This window comes from Capricornis sumatraensis, chromosome 1 (assembly GCF_032405125.1).
Source record: "Capricornis sumatraensis isolate serow.1 chromosome 1, serow.2, whole genome shotgun sequence".
In the NCBI taxonomy this organism is placed as follows: domain Eukaryota; kingdom Metazoa; phylum Chordata; class Mammalia; order Artiodactyla; family Bovidae; genus Capricornis; species Capricornis sumatraensis.
The window spans coordinates 218,188,759-218,204,460 of NC_091069.1; the positions used below are offsets into that span (position 1 = coordinate 218,188,759).

The window sequence follows — 15,702 nt, forward strand, 5'->3', positions numbered from 1 at the left end:
TAACTAGTGGATTGTTGCAGAATTAATGTGCAAGGAATGCAGGCTTCAGAGCCTTGGCAGTTTCCTTCATGCCTTGTTGGGGCTGTGAGACTATCATGTGAGGAAGCTGGGTACTTTCTCTGAGGAGGAAAGACCACATAAGGAGGCCCAGCCAACAGCAACCACAGTCATGTTGGTGAAGCCATTTTGGACTATATGACTGTAGTCATGTGACTAGCTGCCTATTTTTACCTAGAAACCCCCCAGGTGAAAACAGAATAATTGTGTGGCTGGACCTAGTCCCACTTACCATCTTACATAGTTGTGAACAAGTTAGTAGTGGTTGTTTTAAGTCTCTTAAGTTTTGGAAACAGATAATGAGTACAAAGATTAAGTGAATATTTATGAGCTGAACTGAACTGAACTGAACTGAAGTGTGAGAACCACAGCCCTCTCCCAATGTTCAGATCTTGGGTTTATCCCTTCCAAGTAGGACACTGGAAAATTTTCCTTAGAGGAATATTACAAACTTTGGTAGGTTAAATAGTAGCTTGAAAAGATACATCCAAGTGCTAACTCCCTGTATCTGTAAATGGGACCTTATTTGAAAGTAGGGTCTTTGCAGATGTACTAAAGGGTGTTGAGATGAAATTATCCTAAATTTCGTGTGTACTCTAAATCCAGTGATGAGTGTCCTTATAAGCAACAGAAAAGAAGACACAGACACACAGAAAGAAGAAGGTGGCTATGTGAAGATGGAAGCAGAGACTGTAGTTATGAAGCCTCAAGCCAGGGTTTGCCAGCAGCACCAGAAGCAAGGGGAGAGAAATGGAATGGATTCTCCCCCTGTGTCTCCAGCTCTAGGAGATAAACTCAAGGGGAACCTCCCCCCGCCCCCACAAAGATATTTACATCAGAAATTTCCTAAGAGTCCCATGGAGAACTCTACAGTGAAGCTTACTAGTCACTAAGCTCTGCTCAAGAACACAGCTTTCAGCCAATTTTTCCTTGCCTTAGTTTTAAGTAGGTTTTTAAATAGTTGACTTAAAAAATGAGCTTTAAATAACCAGGGCTTACCACACATTTGAGGAAATCCTCTGCTATAAAGAAAGAGACAAAGGCAAACAAGTAACTCAAGAAACAGGAAAGAGACAATGCGGGGAAGGAAACTTTAGAAACTGACATTAATGCATCAGAGTAATTAAAAATGTTGCCACCATGAAGAAAGGGCAAGGTGCTATGAGAAAAGAAGACTCAGAGGAAGAGAAGAGCAGGGAACTACATTTGTTAGTTGTCTTAGATAAAGTTGAGAAAATTTCCCCAAAAGGAGAATATACAGCAAAGAAATAGATAAATGAGAAGAAAATAATTAGATTAATCCTGAAGGTCCGCTATCTGAATGATAGGAGTTACAGAAAAAGATGAGCTAGAAGGGAGGATATTTATCAAACAAGTAATTAAAAGATGATTAGCACCAAAAGGTAGGGGTGTCTAAACTGCTGACATCCACTGAGTGCCAAGCACAGTGAATATAGAAAGATCCACATAGAGACAAATCACAGTGAAATTTTGCAATGCGAAGGTTAAAGTGAACCCCTAAAAGCTTGCATAAATGGGGAAAAAATCCCTTACCAAATTAACAAACAAAAATAGGTCCTCTGGAAAGAATTGGAATCAGAATGGCTTCAGACTTCTCAACAGTAATTCTGGAAGCCAAAAAAAAAAAAAAAAAAATTAAGCAATGATTTCTGACCTAGAATTTTCTGCCTGGTTAATTTGTCAACCAAATGTGTGCACAGAATTAAAAAAACAGATAACACACAAAAATACGTACAAGAAATAAATGATTTACTTCTCAAATGCTCTTCGATAAGAATGACACAATGAAGTTAGGACAAAAAGCTGAGTGAAGTTCTAGAACTCAACCAGCCTGGAAGGAGGACCTTTATAGAGGAGAAAATGAAATTCATGGATTACCTGTTGCCTTGATGTGGAAAATAATACTGAGATACCATTAGAGTCACTGGGAAAAATTTGTGATAGGAACATTGTAAATTAAACAGATGGGTGAGAATTTCAGCAATTAAATGAGAAAAAAATTCTAGAGCAGAAGCACAACCAGATTATACAGTAGACTCAGAGTTAACATTTGCATACCCTGGAGAATTATATTAGCAGTTTAGTAAAAATTAAAATATCATTCTACTAGGAGGATGGATGGAGAAAGTTTTGCTGGCCCCAAAGAGCTGTCTTTTTTTTTTTCTTTTTCTTTTTTAATATATATATATATTTTTTTTTAATTTTAAAATCTTTAATTCTTACATGTGTTCCCAAACATGAACCCGCCTCCCACCTCCCTCCCCATAACATCTCTATGGGTCATCCCCTTGCACCAGCCCCAAGCATGCTGTATCCTGCAGCAGACATAGACTGGCTATTCGATTCTTACTTGATAGTATACATGATAGAATGCCATTCTCCCAAATCATCCCACCCTCTCCCTCTCCCTCTGAGTCCAAAAGTCCGTTATACACAGCTGTGTCTTTTTGTCTTTTTTTAAAACAGTAAAAGGATATAATGTTTAAAGTGTATGAAACAGGAAATAGCATCATATACCTAATAATTAAGAAGATAAAGACTTATTCCACAAGAAATATCTAGAGATGTTGGCATTATTACCTCTGGACAGTGGCTCTATATATATAGAGGGGAAATTCTGCTTTTAGTCATAAACACCTTAGTTTTGACTGGCTTAATTATGAATATGTTACTTTGATAAAAATAAAGGGAAGAGAGTTTAGCCATGTTGAAATTCTTTACAAATTATATTATGATTTTGTGTTTGGGGAATCATTCCAATTTGGAATTATCAAAGAAGTCAAATGAATGGATTTGAAAGTTACAAAAATTTCAGAAGTTAAGTTAAAATGTGGGAATTTCAGTTACACTAAAAAAAATACTTTGGAAAGTATTTCAATTTCTCAGTAGAAATATAGAAAAACACCCAGACGATAGATATAACAAAAGAAAAAGCTTTGGACTTGAATTCAGAAAGTTGAAATTTGAACCTTTGTTCTGCCTTTTAATGATTGTTTGATTGATTGTGATAGGTAACCATTCTTTGTGTCCATTTTCCTACTTACAAGATGAAGATAAAAATACTGTTTACAAGAACTATAAAGATTATGGATGTAAGAACTTTTAATAAACTGCACAGCATTGATTACATTATGAACATGTTATCAAGTTTTCCTCAAGTTCTTTTTTACACCATTTGCCTTGTATAGAATAAACAATCGTCAATGTTAAGAGACAGTGAGGGGCTCCGATATTGATAGCAAACAAGACTTTCAAGTGAACTCCATGGGAAAGAGGAAGAAAATGTTCCTATTTCGTCTTATCATTCATGTCAAATAGAACACAAAACAAGGGGGGAAAGAACACTAAAGAGTATTAACGTATGTTGAACCTTCATTCATACAGTAAAATCCCAATATAACTTTCCAAGTGAGGTCTGGAAAACTCAGTTGTGTTAAGTGCAGGATTTTGCTCTTGGGAGGTTAATTAAAAGAAAGCAAGGCTGGAAGAAGGATGGGAACTGATTTGCTTATATTTCCATTCTCATTGTTATGAGGTTTTACTGTATTTCAATGAGTTAATCCTTAATACTTATATTTTCGATTAGCTCTTGTTAATTTTTATATGGTGCTCAGAAAATTGTGGGCTTTCTAGAATGCCTACTGATATTTTCACTAATTTAATGAACACTTTTCAAATATGATGATTTTCATTAGCACATTCTTTGTGTTTTGAGCTAGTAACATGTTCTCATGGGCAATTAACTCCATCCTAGGATGCCAGGATTTTTTTTTTTCTTGTTGTTTGCTTGAATTTTGTTTTTAGATCTCACAGGCTCCTGGTAGACTGAGGCTAGTGCAAGGCCTTGATGTCTCTGAACAAATGGCTTGATAAACCAAATAATTGCAATGTAAACTCAGTCTTCCAATGGAAATACAATTTTTTAAAATCAATTTCTTTCTATTTTGTGAGAAATTATCTTTTAAACTGCATGTGATAAGTCTCTAGCTTATAACAGATGTATCAATGAGCTAGTCAAAAGCCAGACTGGCTCAGTCAAGTTACTCACAGGTAGCATGATATCATGTATTTATGTATTTTGGGGTGATGTCTGCTAAGGAGGCCTCTGCATGCAGTAAAGACTAAAATTTATGCAAAGAATGCAGCTAGCCTTAGGGGAACAAAGCATTCTGTGCTCTTTCAAACATGCAAAAATGGTTGCATTGTAGAGCTTTTTCTTCCCCTGCAAAAATTTAAATGATATTAAATAGATGGTTTGAATTTAGAGTTCACTAGAACATAAGTATTGAACCTAAGAGGTAATGGAATTTTTGAGAATATCATAGAAATATAAAATACTGGCTCCCAACTTATCTTCTATTGTTATTCGTTAGTATATTTAAATATTGTTGTTCAATTGTGGGACTGAATGAATTTTTGATCAAAATATCACATCCTTTGTTACTATTCAAGATATTATTCTCAGAGTTTGCTTTTCCTAGTAACACAGTAAGCATGTAATGTACTTGCAGCAAAGTGGAAGTCGCTCAGTCGTGTCCGACTCTTTGCAACCCCATGGACTATACAGTTCATGGAATTCTCCAGGTCAGAATACTGGAGTGGGTAGCCTTTTCCTTCTCAAGGGGACCTTCCTGACCCAGGAATAGAACCTAGGTCTCCCACATTGCAGGCGGATTCTTTACCAGCTGAGCCACAAGGGAAGCCCCAGAATACTGGAGTGGGTAGCCTATCCTTTCTGTAGGGGACCTTCCCAACCCAGGAATCGAACCGAGGTGTCCTGCTTGCAGGTGGATTCTTTACCAACTAAGCTATCAGGGAGCAAACTTCAGACTAATTCAGTACTATTAGCATATGCATACGTTTTTCTTAGATTTATTAATCTATTTAATCCTCACAGCTACCTTATAAGGTAGCCACAGAGAATGGGAGTGACTTATGTAAGAATACACTGGTACATATGTTCTTAAGTAAGGCAGTTAATTTGAATATTAAAAGCACATGTTATATGTTAATATGAGGCAGCTGATTTGAATATAAGCACTCTCATTCCAGAGTTCTCACCTACCTTTTTATTTTCTTTTGCTAACCTTTATGTTCTTGAATCACTATGGCAGATTGCTCCCATGAATTGGTGGAAGGATCTGTAGATACATACACACAGGTGGATTTACCTAGAACCTTATGCTTTGGTAGGGAGTCATTTTCTTTTTACATACAATTTATGATTAGCCAACTTCAGTGTTTGTATGGAAGACATTACTTTTGCTAGCTACTGGCTTATAGTGAGTGGATTTTCAGTCATGTATTTGCACTGATTATTGACTTGGTTTTATTAATCTTATTGCTTCGTGGAGAACATTGGTCTAATAGTTGAAGGACTGTTTTCACTGATTAAATCCGAAAGCTGCAGAAGAATACTGAGTTCATAATCATTTTCCAAAGATTAAGTAGTTATGACACAAGTAGCCTCAAACACTGCTCATTTCACCATTTTGCATTGTATCAAGAATACTTAAATCCATGTGCCTTTTTAGCATGGAGGAAAATATCTCATGAAATTGCAGGTTCTCTACTATTGTTCTGTTTTGTTTAGATGACAAATGTGACAACAGACTATTGTATTGACATCATAAGGAAATTTGAAGTTTCTGAAGAAAATAAGGCGAAAAATGTCCTTGGCATAGAAGGTAAAATAATTAATATTCTTAATTTCTCATTTCTCCATTCAATATTGTTAAGTTACCTTCTAGCAAAATTTTTAGGAAAAGAAACCGGGAGATATCCTTGGAATTACAGATGATTCAAACAAAACCCACAACACACACATAATTTCCTCCAAATCAGATGTCATGATCTTGGTGTTTCTCCTGCTTTTGCAATGACAATAGCATTTTCCACTCTGAGCAAGTCAGCTTGATGCCACTATGTATAATATATGCCAAGAAATATTTTGACTTTTCTTAAATGCCTAATTTTTAGAAATAGTCTTAACCTAAGGAAGGAGAATTTGGTCTTAAAAATAAACAAACATGTTTCTTTTAAAATGTTGGCAACTAACTTGTTTTACTTAGTTGGTAGTGGTAGAGAGGTTGTAGGAATTGAAAATTTTGTTAATGACTATCTCATTTTATAGTTGAAGAAAGTGAGGCTTAAAGAAATTAAGTAATTTGCCCACAGTTCTATACTCAGAATCTAGCTCCTAGGTTTTTACATATGAATGAAATGGTATGTATATAGCTGCATGTATTTGTAAGTTCCATGTATTTAAAATATATAGGGAAATGAACTGTAGTCTGCTACCCAAAAGAGAACACGTCTTAGGCAGAACAGATAATCTTAATTTTAAAAAAAACCACTGGCACCCCCCATTGCCCACAAGAGCATCCGAAGCCATGTTTTATCTCACCAGTTTTGATTGTTGGCCTCCTATTCCCCAAACAGGCTCAGTGTGGATAAGGGGGTTTTGATACTATATGTTTACTTCCGGGGACAGAGGCTAATTAAAATGAAGAGAAATGATTTAATGTTTATAATTAAAAGCTATTTTAAAAACAATGAAAGAAGATAAACTACTTTGGACCTTTCTTTACCAATAAATGAATCACTTCCTTGGTGTAGGGCCTTAAGAGATGGAATTAAACATACTTTCTAAGTTATGTCCCTAACCATGAAGATAAGCATAAAGAAATTCTCCGGAGTTTCCCAGGATATCTACCGATGGTTTTACCACAGGATTTTTGAAGAGCTGAAATGATTTACCCTAGTGATCACTGGCATCCCACTCTAGTACTCTTGCCTGGAAAATCCCATGGACAGAGGAGCCTGGTAGGCTGCAGTCCATGGGATCGCTGACGGTCAGACACGACTGAGTGACTTCATTTTCACTTTTCACTTTCATGCATTGGAGAAGGAAATGGCAACCCACTCCAGTGTTTTTGCCTGGAGAATCCTAGGGACGGGGAGCCTGTTGGGCTGCCGTCTATGGGGTCACACAGAGTCAGACACGACTGATTTGCCTTAGCAGCAACAGTGATCATTTAAGTACTTGTAGGACATTTACATATTTGTTGATGTATTAATGAATGCCTCTCCTACCCAGACACTTATGTTTTTGAAAAACTGTAGAAAAACTGATAGAGTTTTCTACATAATCTTATAGCGCTTTATCACTTTTATCAAATGTGCTGGCCATTAGCAGCATCTTCCCAAACCAGCTTCATAGTCAAATAATCATACCCTGATTTTAGGCTATGCCTAATTCCTGACCTTTACCTCCACTATGACACAGACAATACTGTTTTTCAAATCAGCTTAACAAACTATCAGATTGCTGCTAATCAGTATATCACTTTGGATAAATATGGCTTTAACACTGCATCAGCCACCCAGTAGGTCACACTGCATACTCACAGCTGGAGCTCAGAAGTTACTGAATAGCTTTGCAATAAGCCACTCACTCCCCCAATCAAAATTCTTAAAAAAGTCTGTTTTTCTTTAGGTTACATTTAAAGTGCTACTCCCCAAAGTCACACTGCAGTTTTTGACACTATTTGACCTGGGCAATCCCCCTATTGCCTCAGTATTCCCTGCAAAGGTTGTCCTGAAGGTAAATAAGATAAGCACTCTGGACAAATTTTGATCTCTTTTGTACTCGTTGGAGTCAGGTAAGTATATAGGCTTTATTTACTTATTTATTTTGAAGATTTTTTTTTTTTTTTGACGTGGACCATTTTTTAAATCCTTTGTTGAATTTGTTACAGTACTGTTTCTGTTTTATATTTTGGTTTTTTGTCCTCGAGGTCAGTGGGATCTTAATTCCCCAACAAGGGGCTGAACCCACACCCTCTGCCCTGGAAGGCAGTCTTCACCACTGGACCGCCAGGGAAGTCCTTGGCTTCGAAGCTATAACACTTCCCTTTCTCTTCCAAAGGCTTCACGAACTTCATGCGTAGTCCTGCTTGTGACATCTTTAACCCCCTGCATCATGAAGTGTACCAGGACATGGATCAGCCACTGTGCAACTACTACATTGCTTCCTCCCACAACACATACCTGACCGGGGACCAGCTCCTATCTCAGTCCAAAGTGGACATGTACGCGCGGGTGCTGCAGGAGGGCTGTCGCTGTGTGGAAGGTGCGTGCCTTGTCTGAGCACCAGTGTGTGTTGATGAATATGTCCTTTGGTCAATAAAGTCTAGTGGAAATAATGGAGACCTAAAAAATGTACTCACACTAATTAAAATCATTTTCAAACTAATTATAAAGTGGTTCTTCTTCTTTCTTTTTTTAAAAGAGTGAGCAGGATGGTCACTGCCTGTGATCTTCCTTTCTTTTTAAAAAAACATTTATTTATTTGGACATGTGGGATCTTCCAGTTATAGTATGCAAGGTCCTTTTTCAGTTGTGGTGTGCAGAATCTAGTTCCCTGACCAGGGATTGAACCCAGGCCTTCTGCATTGGCAGTGCAGAGTCTTAGCCACTGGACCACCAGGGGAAAGTCCCTCTGTAAAGTCATTCTTAATTCATAATCCTGTCTCCCCCTTACAGTTCAAGCAGAGAGAGAGAGATGTACTAGCAATTGGGAGGCACACCTTCAGGTGCTGAAAAATTGTGATGAACATGGAAGTTTTTCCTAGAGGTTTTTTGATTAAATGATGGTAAAAATAGTTTAGAATAACTGTTTTTTTTTAAGATACTTAATGATGTGCCAATCAGCCAACATTTATTAAAGTTCTAGGAGGTTCCTGGGGGTGAGGACACAGATGTGAGACATAGTTTCTGTCTTTAAGTAGCTCACATCTTTAGATGTGTCTAATAGAAGAAGTGGACACTAAAAACAATAATATGGTGTGAGAATTCTACCAGTTGATGCATACGTGGTAGAAAGCGGGTACAGAGAGTGAAGGGGTGAGGTAAAATGAGATAAGAAGTCAGTCAGGGAAAATAGATGGGTCTGTGAGAAAGGGTATGAGTGCTGTGATAAGGAGCTTCGGGTTTAGCTTTTGGTAATAATGGTCCAGTGAACTGTTTTAATACCTACAGTGACATGGTCACACTTGCAGTTTAGAAAGATTGCTTGGGCAGCAGTGTAGGAAGAAATTTTTTTAAGTGATATATGTTTGAAGAGGGGTAAGAGAGGTGAAACTGGGGCAAGGAGAATCGTGGGAAAGCTATTGAAATGATTCAAAGGAAGGATTATAGAAGATTAGATTATGAAAGCTTAGACTAAGTGAGAAAGAAGCTTATATGGACATTAAAGAAGTAAATTTGCAGGACCTGGCGAGAAAAGTGAAGGAAGTAAGGCATGCAGGGGAGTACTGGAAGGAGTGATGGAGCCATCACCTACTCTGGGGCCTGAAAGGAAGAAAGTGGATGAGTTCAGCTTTCCCTGGGTTGGGTGTATAGTAACTCTGTAACGTTTATCTAGACATACCTAGCAGTCAGTTAAATAACAATGTGTGAACTCAATAGAAGGATCCAGACAAGATAAAGATTCCACAATTCTGAGTTTCCTATGTGGTAGTTTATGAGATCACTTACAGAGACCTTCATGTGTAAGTGTAGGTGAAAACATGTAAGACCACTTGGGGGACTGCAGTCTCTCAAATATCTCCCTCCCCAAACCTGCATCAGCAAATTCCTCCTCTATGGTTCGGTGTGAAGTTTTCACTGTTGCAATAGTCTATGACTGGACAACGAAAGTCAAGCTGCTGTTTCTGGAAAGTTTTGTTGAGAAGAAGAAGTGTATTTGGGAGACTTGGTCAGCTTTGTACGTACTCAGCTTCCTGTTTGAAACTATGGTGGTCACCTTAGCTTTTAATGTACTGGGAAGAAACAGGGAATTCACCATGATTTCATTCCCTTTTGTGGGCTAGGTTCTGGTTAATTGCTTTCCATACATTCTCATTTAGTTCTCACAGCACTAAGGAAGATGGAGTGATCTCCTTAAGAAGAGGGGTAGGGTTGGTGACTCAAGGTCCCGTAGCTGGAAAGGTTGGAAGCTGGTATTTCAACTCAAGCTGTCTGACTGCGCCACTTTGCTTCTCCAGGAAGCCTGTGTGGTCTTTGGAGGAACAAGCATTGAATGACATGACCAGCCCAAGGTGAGGTCAAATGCAGGCCATCTGGTCACATAAGGAAGGCCAGAAAACATAATGCAAAGCACAGAGGGAAGGTTGGCTTTAATAGGAGGTATTCGCTTGGCATCTAAATATCTACCTGTTCCTAAAGACTTTAGAACTTGATAACCTGATCTTTTGTGCTCTCCTGACAATTTGTCAGCCTTGTAATATGAAGATCTTAGCTTACACTTCAATCTCGGGTCCGGAGGCACCAATCTATAGACCCCCAGCCGTGCTTTATCTACTTTGGTTCCGGATGAAGTTGTTTTTATTGTTAAGCAGCTGCAGCTAGGATTTAAGGAGCCTGATTTATAGAATGTAGCAGGTGGTGGATTAAAAACTGCAGGCCCACAGATTATTTTCTGAAGCAGATCTTGTCAAGTATAGTACTTAGAGGAGGAGAGTAATGCTTCTGGACAGTTTCTTCATGGTACTGTGACCTGAAGAATCTCTCCACTTTCAAGCTTCTGTGTTGTTAATATTGTGTTTTCCAACCCTACTAGTTCAGTTGCAGCGATATCCTTGGTCAGGGTGTATGTCATGTCATGCGGAACACTAATCAGTCTTGTTTTTGATAAAGTGGGTTTGTCAACAAATCACGTAGACAACATTTTTCTTTTTTACATGGCCTTTCACTTCCCTTGATTTTCAGCCCTAGTTGCTTAATAAATATGGATGTTCTGTCCAGGGGATTTTCACTCTTATTATGGAACTGATGTTGCATTGCCATTATAATCGGTTTACAGCTTTCCCTGTTATCTCTGGGAGCGCTATCAGGGTGGAACATTTCTAAATTCCACTGTGAAAAGCTGTCATGTTAACCTCTCAGCTGGCCCTCAGATCTGACCAACTCTTTGTCAGGGTGCTTTTGGGGGCCTCTATTGTGTGGTCTGATTGAAAAAATGGGCTTGGCTATTTAGTGGCTAGGAAACTGGTTAGAGGATTTCTACTTTGCCAACGTTCTCATCACAGCACTAGCTCTTACAAGAGGTCTTCATGGCCATTTGAACTCAGCTACTGATGCTGAGGCTGAAACTCCAATACTTTGACCACCTCATGTGAAGAGTTGACTCATTGGAAAAGACCCTGATGCTGGGAGGGATTGGGGGCAGGAGGAGAAGGGAATGACTGAGGATGAGATGGCTGGATGGCATCACTGACTTGATGCACATGAGTCTGGGTGAACTCTGGGAGTTGGTGATGGACAGGGAGGCCTGGCGTGCTGTGATTCATGGGTCGCAAAGAGTCGGACACGACTGAGCGACTGAACTGAACTGAGCTGAACTGATGGATGCTAGTCATTCACATGCCAGCACCATTTGGGAGTGTTGTTTTCCTCATTTAACAGACAAGTGATAAAACAGACCTAAAAAGTGAATGTTAGGACACCATCCTCAACTATGCAAATTCTCCTTATTATAAATGTTAGCAAAAGAACACCACATGACTAATGTGGTTACTTATGAAGAGATATTTTTATGGGTATATGATAATCAAGTTAGTGTGGCATTGCCTACTACTTTGCATTCTTTTTCAAAAGATAGTAACTCATTTATGAGGAACCCTGTTATGCCCTTTTTCTTCTAAGATGGGATATAAATTGAGGTATATTGTTAAGTTACATACTTTTGAAACATCTTTATTTTTTTCATGTTTGTATTCAAACAAAGAATATAAAATACATGTCAAAAGATGGATGAAGCTTCTCTTCTGAGAAGATACCTTCATATATTTGACTTCATTCAGGCCCAAAGACTTCCCTGGTGGCTTAGTGGTAAAGAATCCACCTGCCCACGCAGGAGACACAGGTTCGATCCCTGGGTTGGGAAGATCTGAGAAGGAAATGGCAACCCACTTCAATATTCTTGCTTGGGAAATTCCATGAACAGAGGAGCCTGGAGGGCTGCAGACCATGGGGTGGCAAAGAGTTGGACACGACTGAGTGACTAATGCTTTTACTTTCAGGTTCTTGTTGGCATTTGAATTTGTGACCCCCTATCATAAGGAAGGGCAACGTCATGAGAGCTGGCAAGGTTATCCTTGGGGGATCCTTGTTTAGGATCCTAATTCTTAATTCAGGATTTGACCCTGGATTGGGACTGAAAGGAGCAAAGTGAAGGAGGACGTGTCAGTTGACCTTAAATGAAAGAAGCAAAGACATGGAAGTAGGACTGTATGTAAGGAAGCTTGCCTAACTGGAAGGAGGCTGGTAGTTTGGTTGTTAGGAGAAAAAAATGTTTGACTAGGATATTAATTAACTAGTTTTTTAAACAGTTAAGCCTAAAATCCTACTGCCTGAAAACAACTGAAGTTTAGTTTTTATGTGAAGTCCAAAATAGCTGTTCCTAATGGGGGAGTCTTTCAGGCAGTGATTTAGGGGTGCAGGCTCTTTCCCTCAGCATCTGTGCCATCTTCAGCACAACTTCCAAATCACAGCACAAGAGGGAGCATGAAGGACTGTGTAAGGCCAGATGTGGAGGTGGTGCACATCGCTTCTACCCACATTTCAGCAGCATGTCCTACTGCACGGGAAGCTGAGAACTGTAGTCCAGCCCACTCCAGTATTCTTGCCTGGAGAATCCCATGGACGGAGGAGCCTGGTGGGCTACAGTCCACGGGGTCGCAAAGAGTCGGACACGACTGAGCGACTTCACTTTCACTTTCACTTTCTGAACCAGGGCTAGAGAGAAGACAGGCTTAGCTGAATGGCAAGTGTCTAGCACCAGAGATAGGGAGGGACCTTGGAGTTAAGCAGGCAGCAGCTTTCATAGACTGTTTATTTATAAATTTAACATATATCTACTGAGTACATAATATGTACTGGATGCTATGTTATGCACTGAATATGCTTCAAAGCAAAGTAATGACATGGAGAAATCAGTGTTTGGAGAAATTAGTCTGGTAGTGGAGTGTAAAACAAGGGAAGACAAACTCTGAGTCAGGAAGGATGATGAGGAAGCTTTTGTGTTTCTTCAGCTGGGGGCCAGTGAGTTTGTCCATACACATAACAGTATCAATAGTATCAATAACAATAATGATTACTATGTGCCATGTAGGATTATAAACTTCACAGGTACTTATTTATAAATCACTCAAACTTATGATTCAAGTCTTGTTCTTAGTTTTCTTTTTATGGATGGGGAAGCAATACTTTAAATTATTAAGTCATTTGTCCATGTTCACGTAACTCTTAGCAGGGCCTAAAGATTTGGACTTCAGAAGTCAATGCCATTTTAGAACTACTGTAGAATTAATAAAATGGAAATAAATCTAATGAAAACATAATGAGTTTAAGTGAACAATAATGAAAAGCCCTGGTTTTGATTTGAGAGGGTCATTGAGACTTCATAAAAGAACAGTAAAGTGAAAGAAGTAAAATTAGAGAAATAATCTGATAAGAAATATCACTAGCTTCAAGCATACTCAGTTGGATTTAGATCAATTTCTTTTTTTTTGAAAAACTTATTTTATACTAGAGTATAGCTGATTAACAGTGTTATGATAGTTTCAGGTTAACAGCAAAGGGGTCCAGCTATACATACCCATATATCCATTCTTCCCTATACTCCCCTCCCACCCAGGCTGCCACATAACATTGACCAGAGTGCCCTGTGGTAGACAGTAGGTCCTTATTGGTTATCCATTTTAAGTACAGCAGTGTGTATATGTCCATCCCAAACTCCCTAACCATCCCTGCCCCGGCAACCACAAGTTCATTCTCTGAGTCTCTTGGATTTAGATCAGTTTCTAATGAGAGTTCTTGGTAAATGCTAAGCTGATTGTTATGACCTCCTTTTTAACTGTAAGCATTCACAGTAAATCATTTATAATCTTTAATTCCTTATCCTGATAAATATGCCAGAACACTCATTTTGGTCTGACATCTTTGTCATGATCATCATAGTGTATAATCTCAAACAATAAACTTAATACATATCTGATATTTCCAGAAATATTGGGAAATACCAGAAACTTTGAGTTGTTGATGTGATGTCCTTTTTCTGGCAGTTGACTGTTGGGATGGCCCGGACGGAGAGCCAGTGGTGCACCACGGTTACACGCTCACTTCAAAGATCCTCTTCAGAGATGTTGTGGAGACCATCAACAAGCATGCCTTTGTGAAGAATGAGTAAGTCAAGCACAGCGGGGAATCAGGCTCAGCTGGCCCACGGGACGCTGCCTGCTGTAACTTGGTCATCAAACCATATGCTTCCTTGGAGGCTACATCTCCTTTTCTCCTGCCCCAGTTCTCTCCCTCCTTCCCAAGGAAACACTGAACAAATAACATGGGCCCCACAACCATGCTTTCTTGTGCTCTCTTCATTCCTTACCCCATTCTCTCTCAAGATGCTGCCTCCTTGAAGCATGTTCTTCCAAAGAGTGACCTCAAGCCTAGGGAGTACAGTGTCCATAAAGTTTAGAAATGCAGATTATTGTACATAATAAACAGCTTATCAGTATTGTTCAGTTCAATTACTCAGTCATGTCTGACTCTGCGACCCCATGGACTGCAGCACGCCAGGCCTCCCTGTCCATCACCAACTCCCAGAGTTTACTCAAACTCATGTCCATTGAGTCAATGATGCCATCCAACCATCTCATTCTCTGTCATCCCCTTCTCCTCCTGCCCTCAATCTTTTCCAGCATCAGGGTCTTTTCCGATGAGTCAACTCTTCGCATCGGGTGGCCAAAGTATTGGCGTTTCAGCTTTAACATCAGTCCTTCCAATGAACACCCAGGACTGATCTCCTTTAGGATGGACTGGTTGGATCTCCTTGCAGTCCAAGGGACTCTCCACACCACAGTTCAAAAGCATCAGTTCTTTGGCACTCAGCTTTCTTTATAGTCCAACTCTCACATCCATACATCAGTATTGTATGCCAATACAATAAAATAATAATGTCTTGATTTCCAGACTTGTTGGATGTCCTATATATACTGCAGTGTCTGGAATCTTTATGTCACTTGGCCCTTCCTTGGCATGGGATGACGGTGAACATTTTCTCCTTAATACTTGCTTTGGGGGGGTCTTCTATTAAAACACTCCCTCCTCTATTGCTGCCATTGCTTCTCACTCTCTTTCTTTAGCCCATGGTCTTCGAGTCCATTTTCTCACTCCTGTAATAGTCACCATTTCCGGGACTTCTCTGATGGTCCTGTGGTTGACTCTGCACTTCCAATGCAGGGGACGCAGGTTGGCTCCCTGGTTGGGAAACTAAGATCCCACATGCCAAGTGGTGTAGTCATAAAACAAAGAAAAAAGTCGTTATTTCCCAACGTGTCTTTGGTCTACTTCTTGGTTATTTGCCAATTACATATCGAGAATGTTCTTCCTAAGTTTCAGAGATATATTGAAAAATTCTTAGTACAGATTCATCTGAGTATCTCATAGGTACCTGAAAACCAACAAACTTCATTGTTTATTCAGACATTTACTTAGCTATTTAATGGTGCCTACTCTAAGCCGGGCATACTGTAATAGGTGTAAGAAGCCATAGCACTG

General features: G+C 39.2%; 1 protein-coding gene and 1 non-coding gene across 3 annotated transcripts in view; one reads left to right on the forward strand and one right to left on the reverse strand.

Annotated features, from left to right (window-relative positions):
• PLCH1 (phospholipase C eta 1) overlaps positions 1 to 15,702 on the forward strand; it is a 228,812-nt gene that overhangs the window by 144,826 nt on the left and 68,284 nt on the right. For both annotated transcript variants that reach the window (XM_068976262.1, XM_068976268.1), the window contains exons 6-8: positions 5,672 to 5,765; positions 8,009 to 8,212; positions 14,208 to 14,328. In XM_068976262.1, the coding sequence (XP_068832363.1) occupies positions 5,672 to 5,765; positions 8,009 to 8,212; positions 14,208 to 14,328 (419 nt within the window). The remainder of the gene's footprint in view (positions 1 to 5,671; positions 5,766 to 8,008; positions 8,213 to 14,207; positions 14,329 to 15,702) is intronic.
• Positions 8,500 to 8,573, reverse strand: TRNAG-GCC (transfer RNA glycine (anticodon GCC)). The gene has a single exon. It is a non-coding gene; the product is annotated as a tRNA-Gly (tRNA).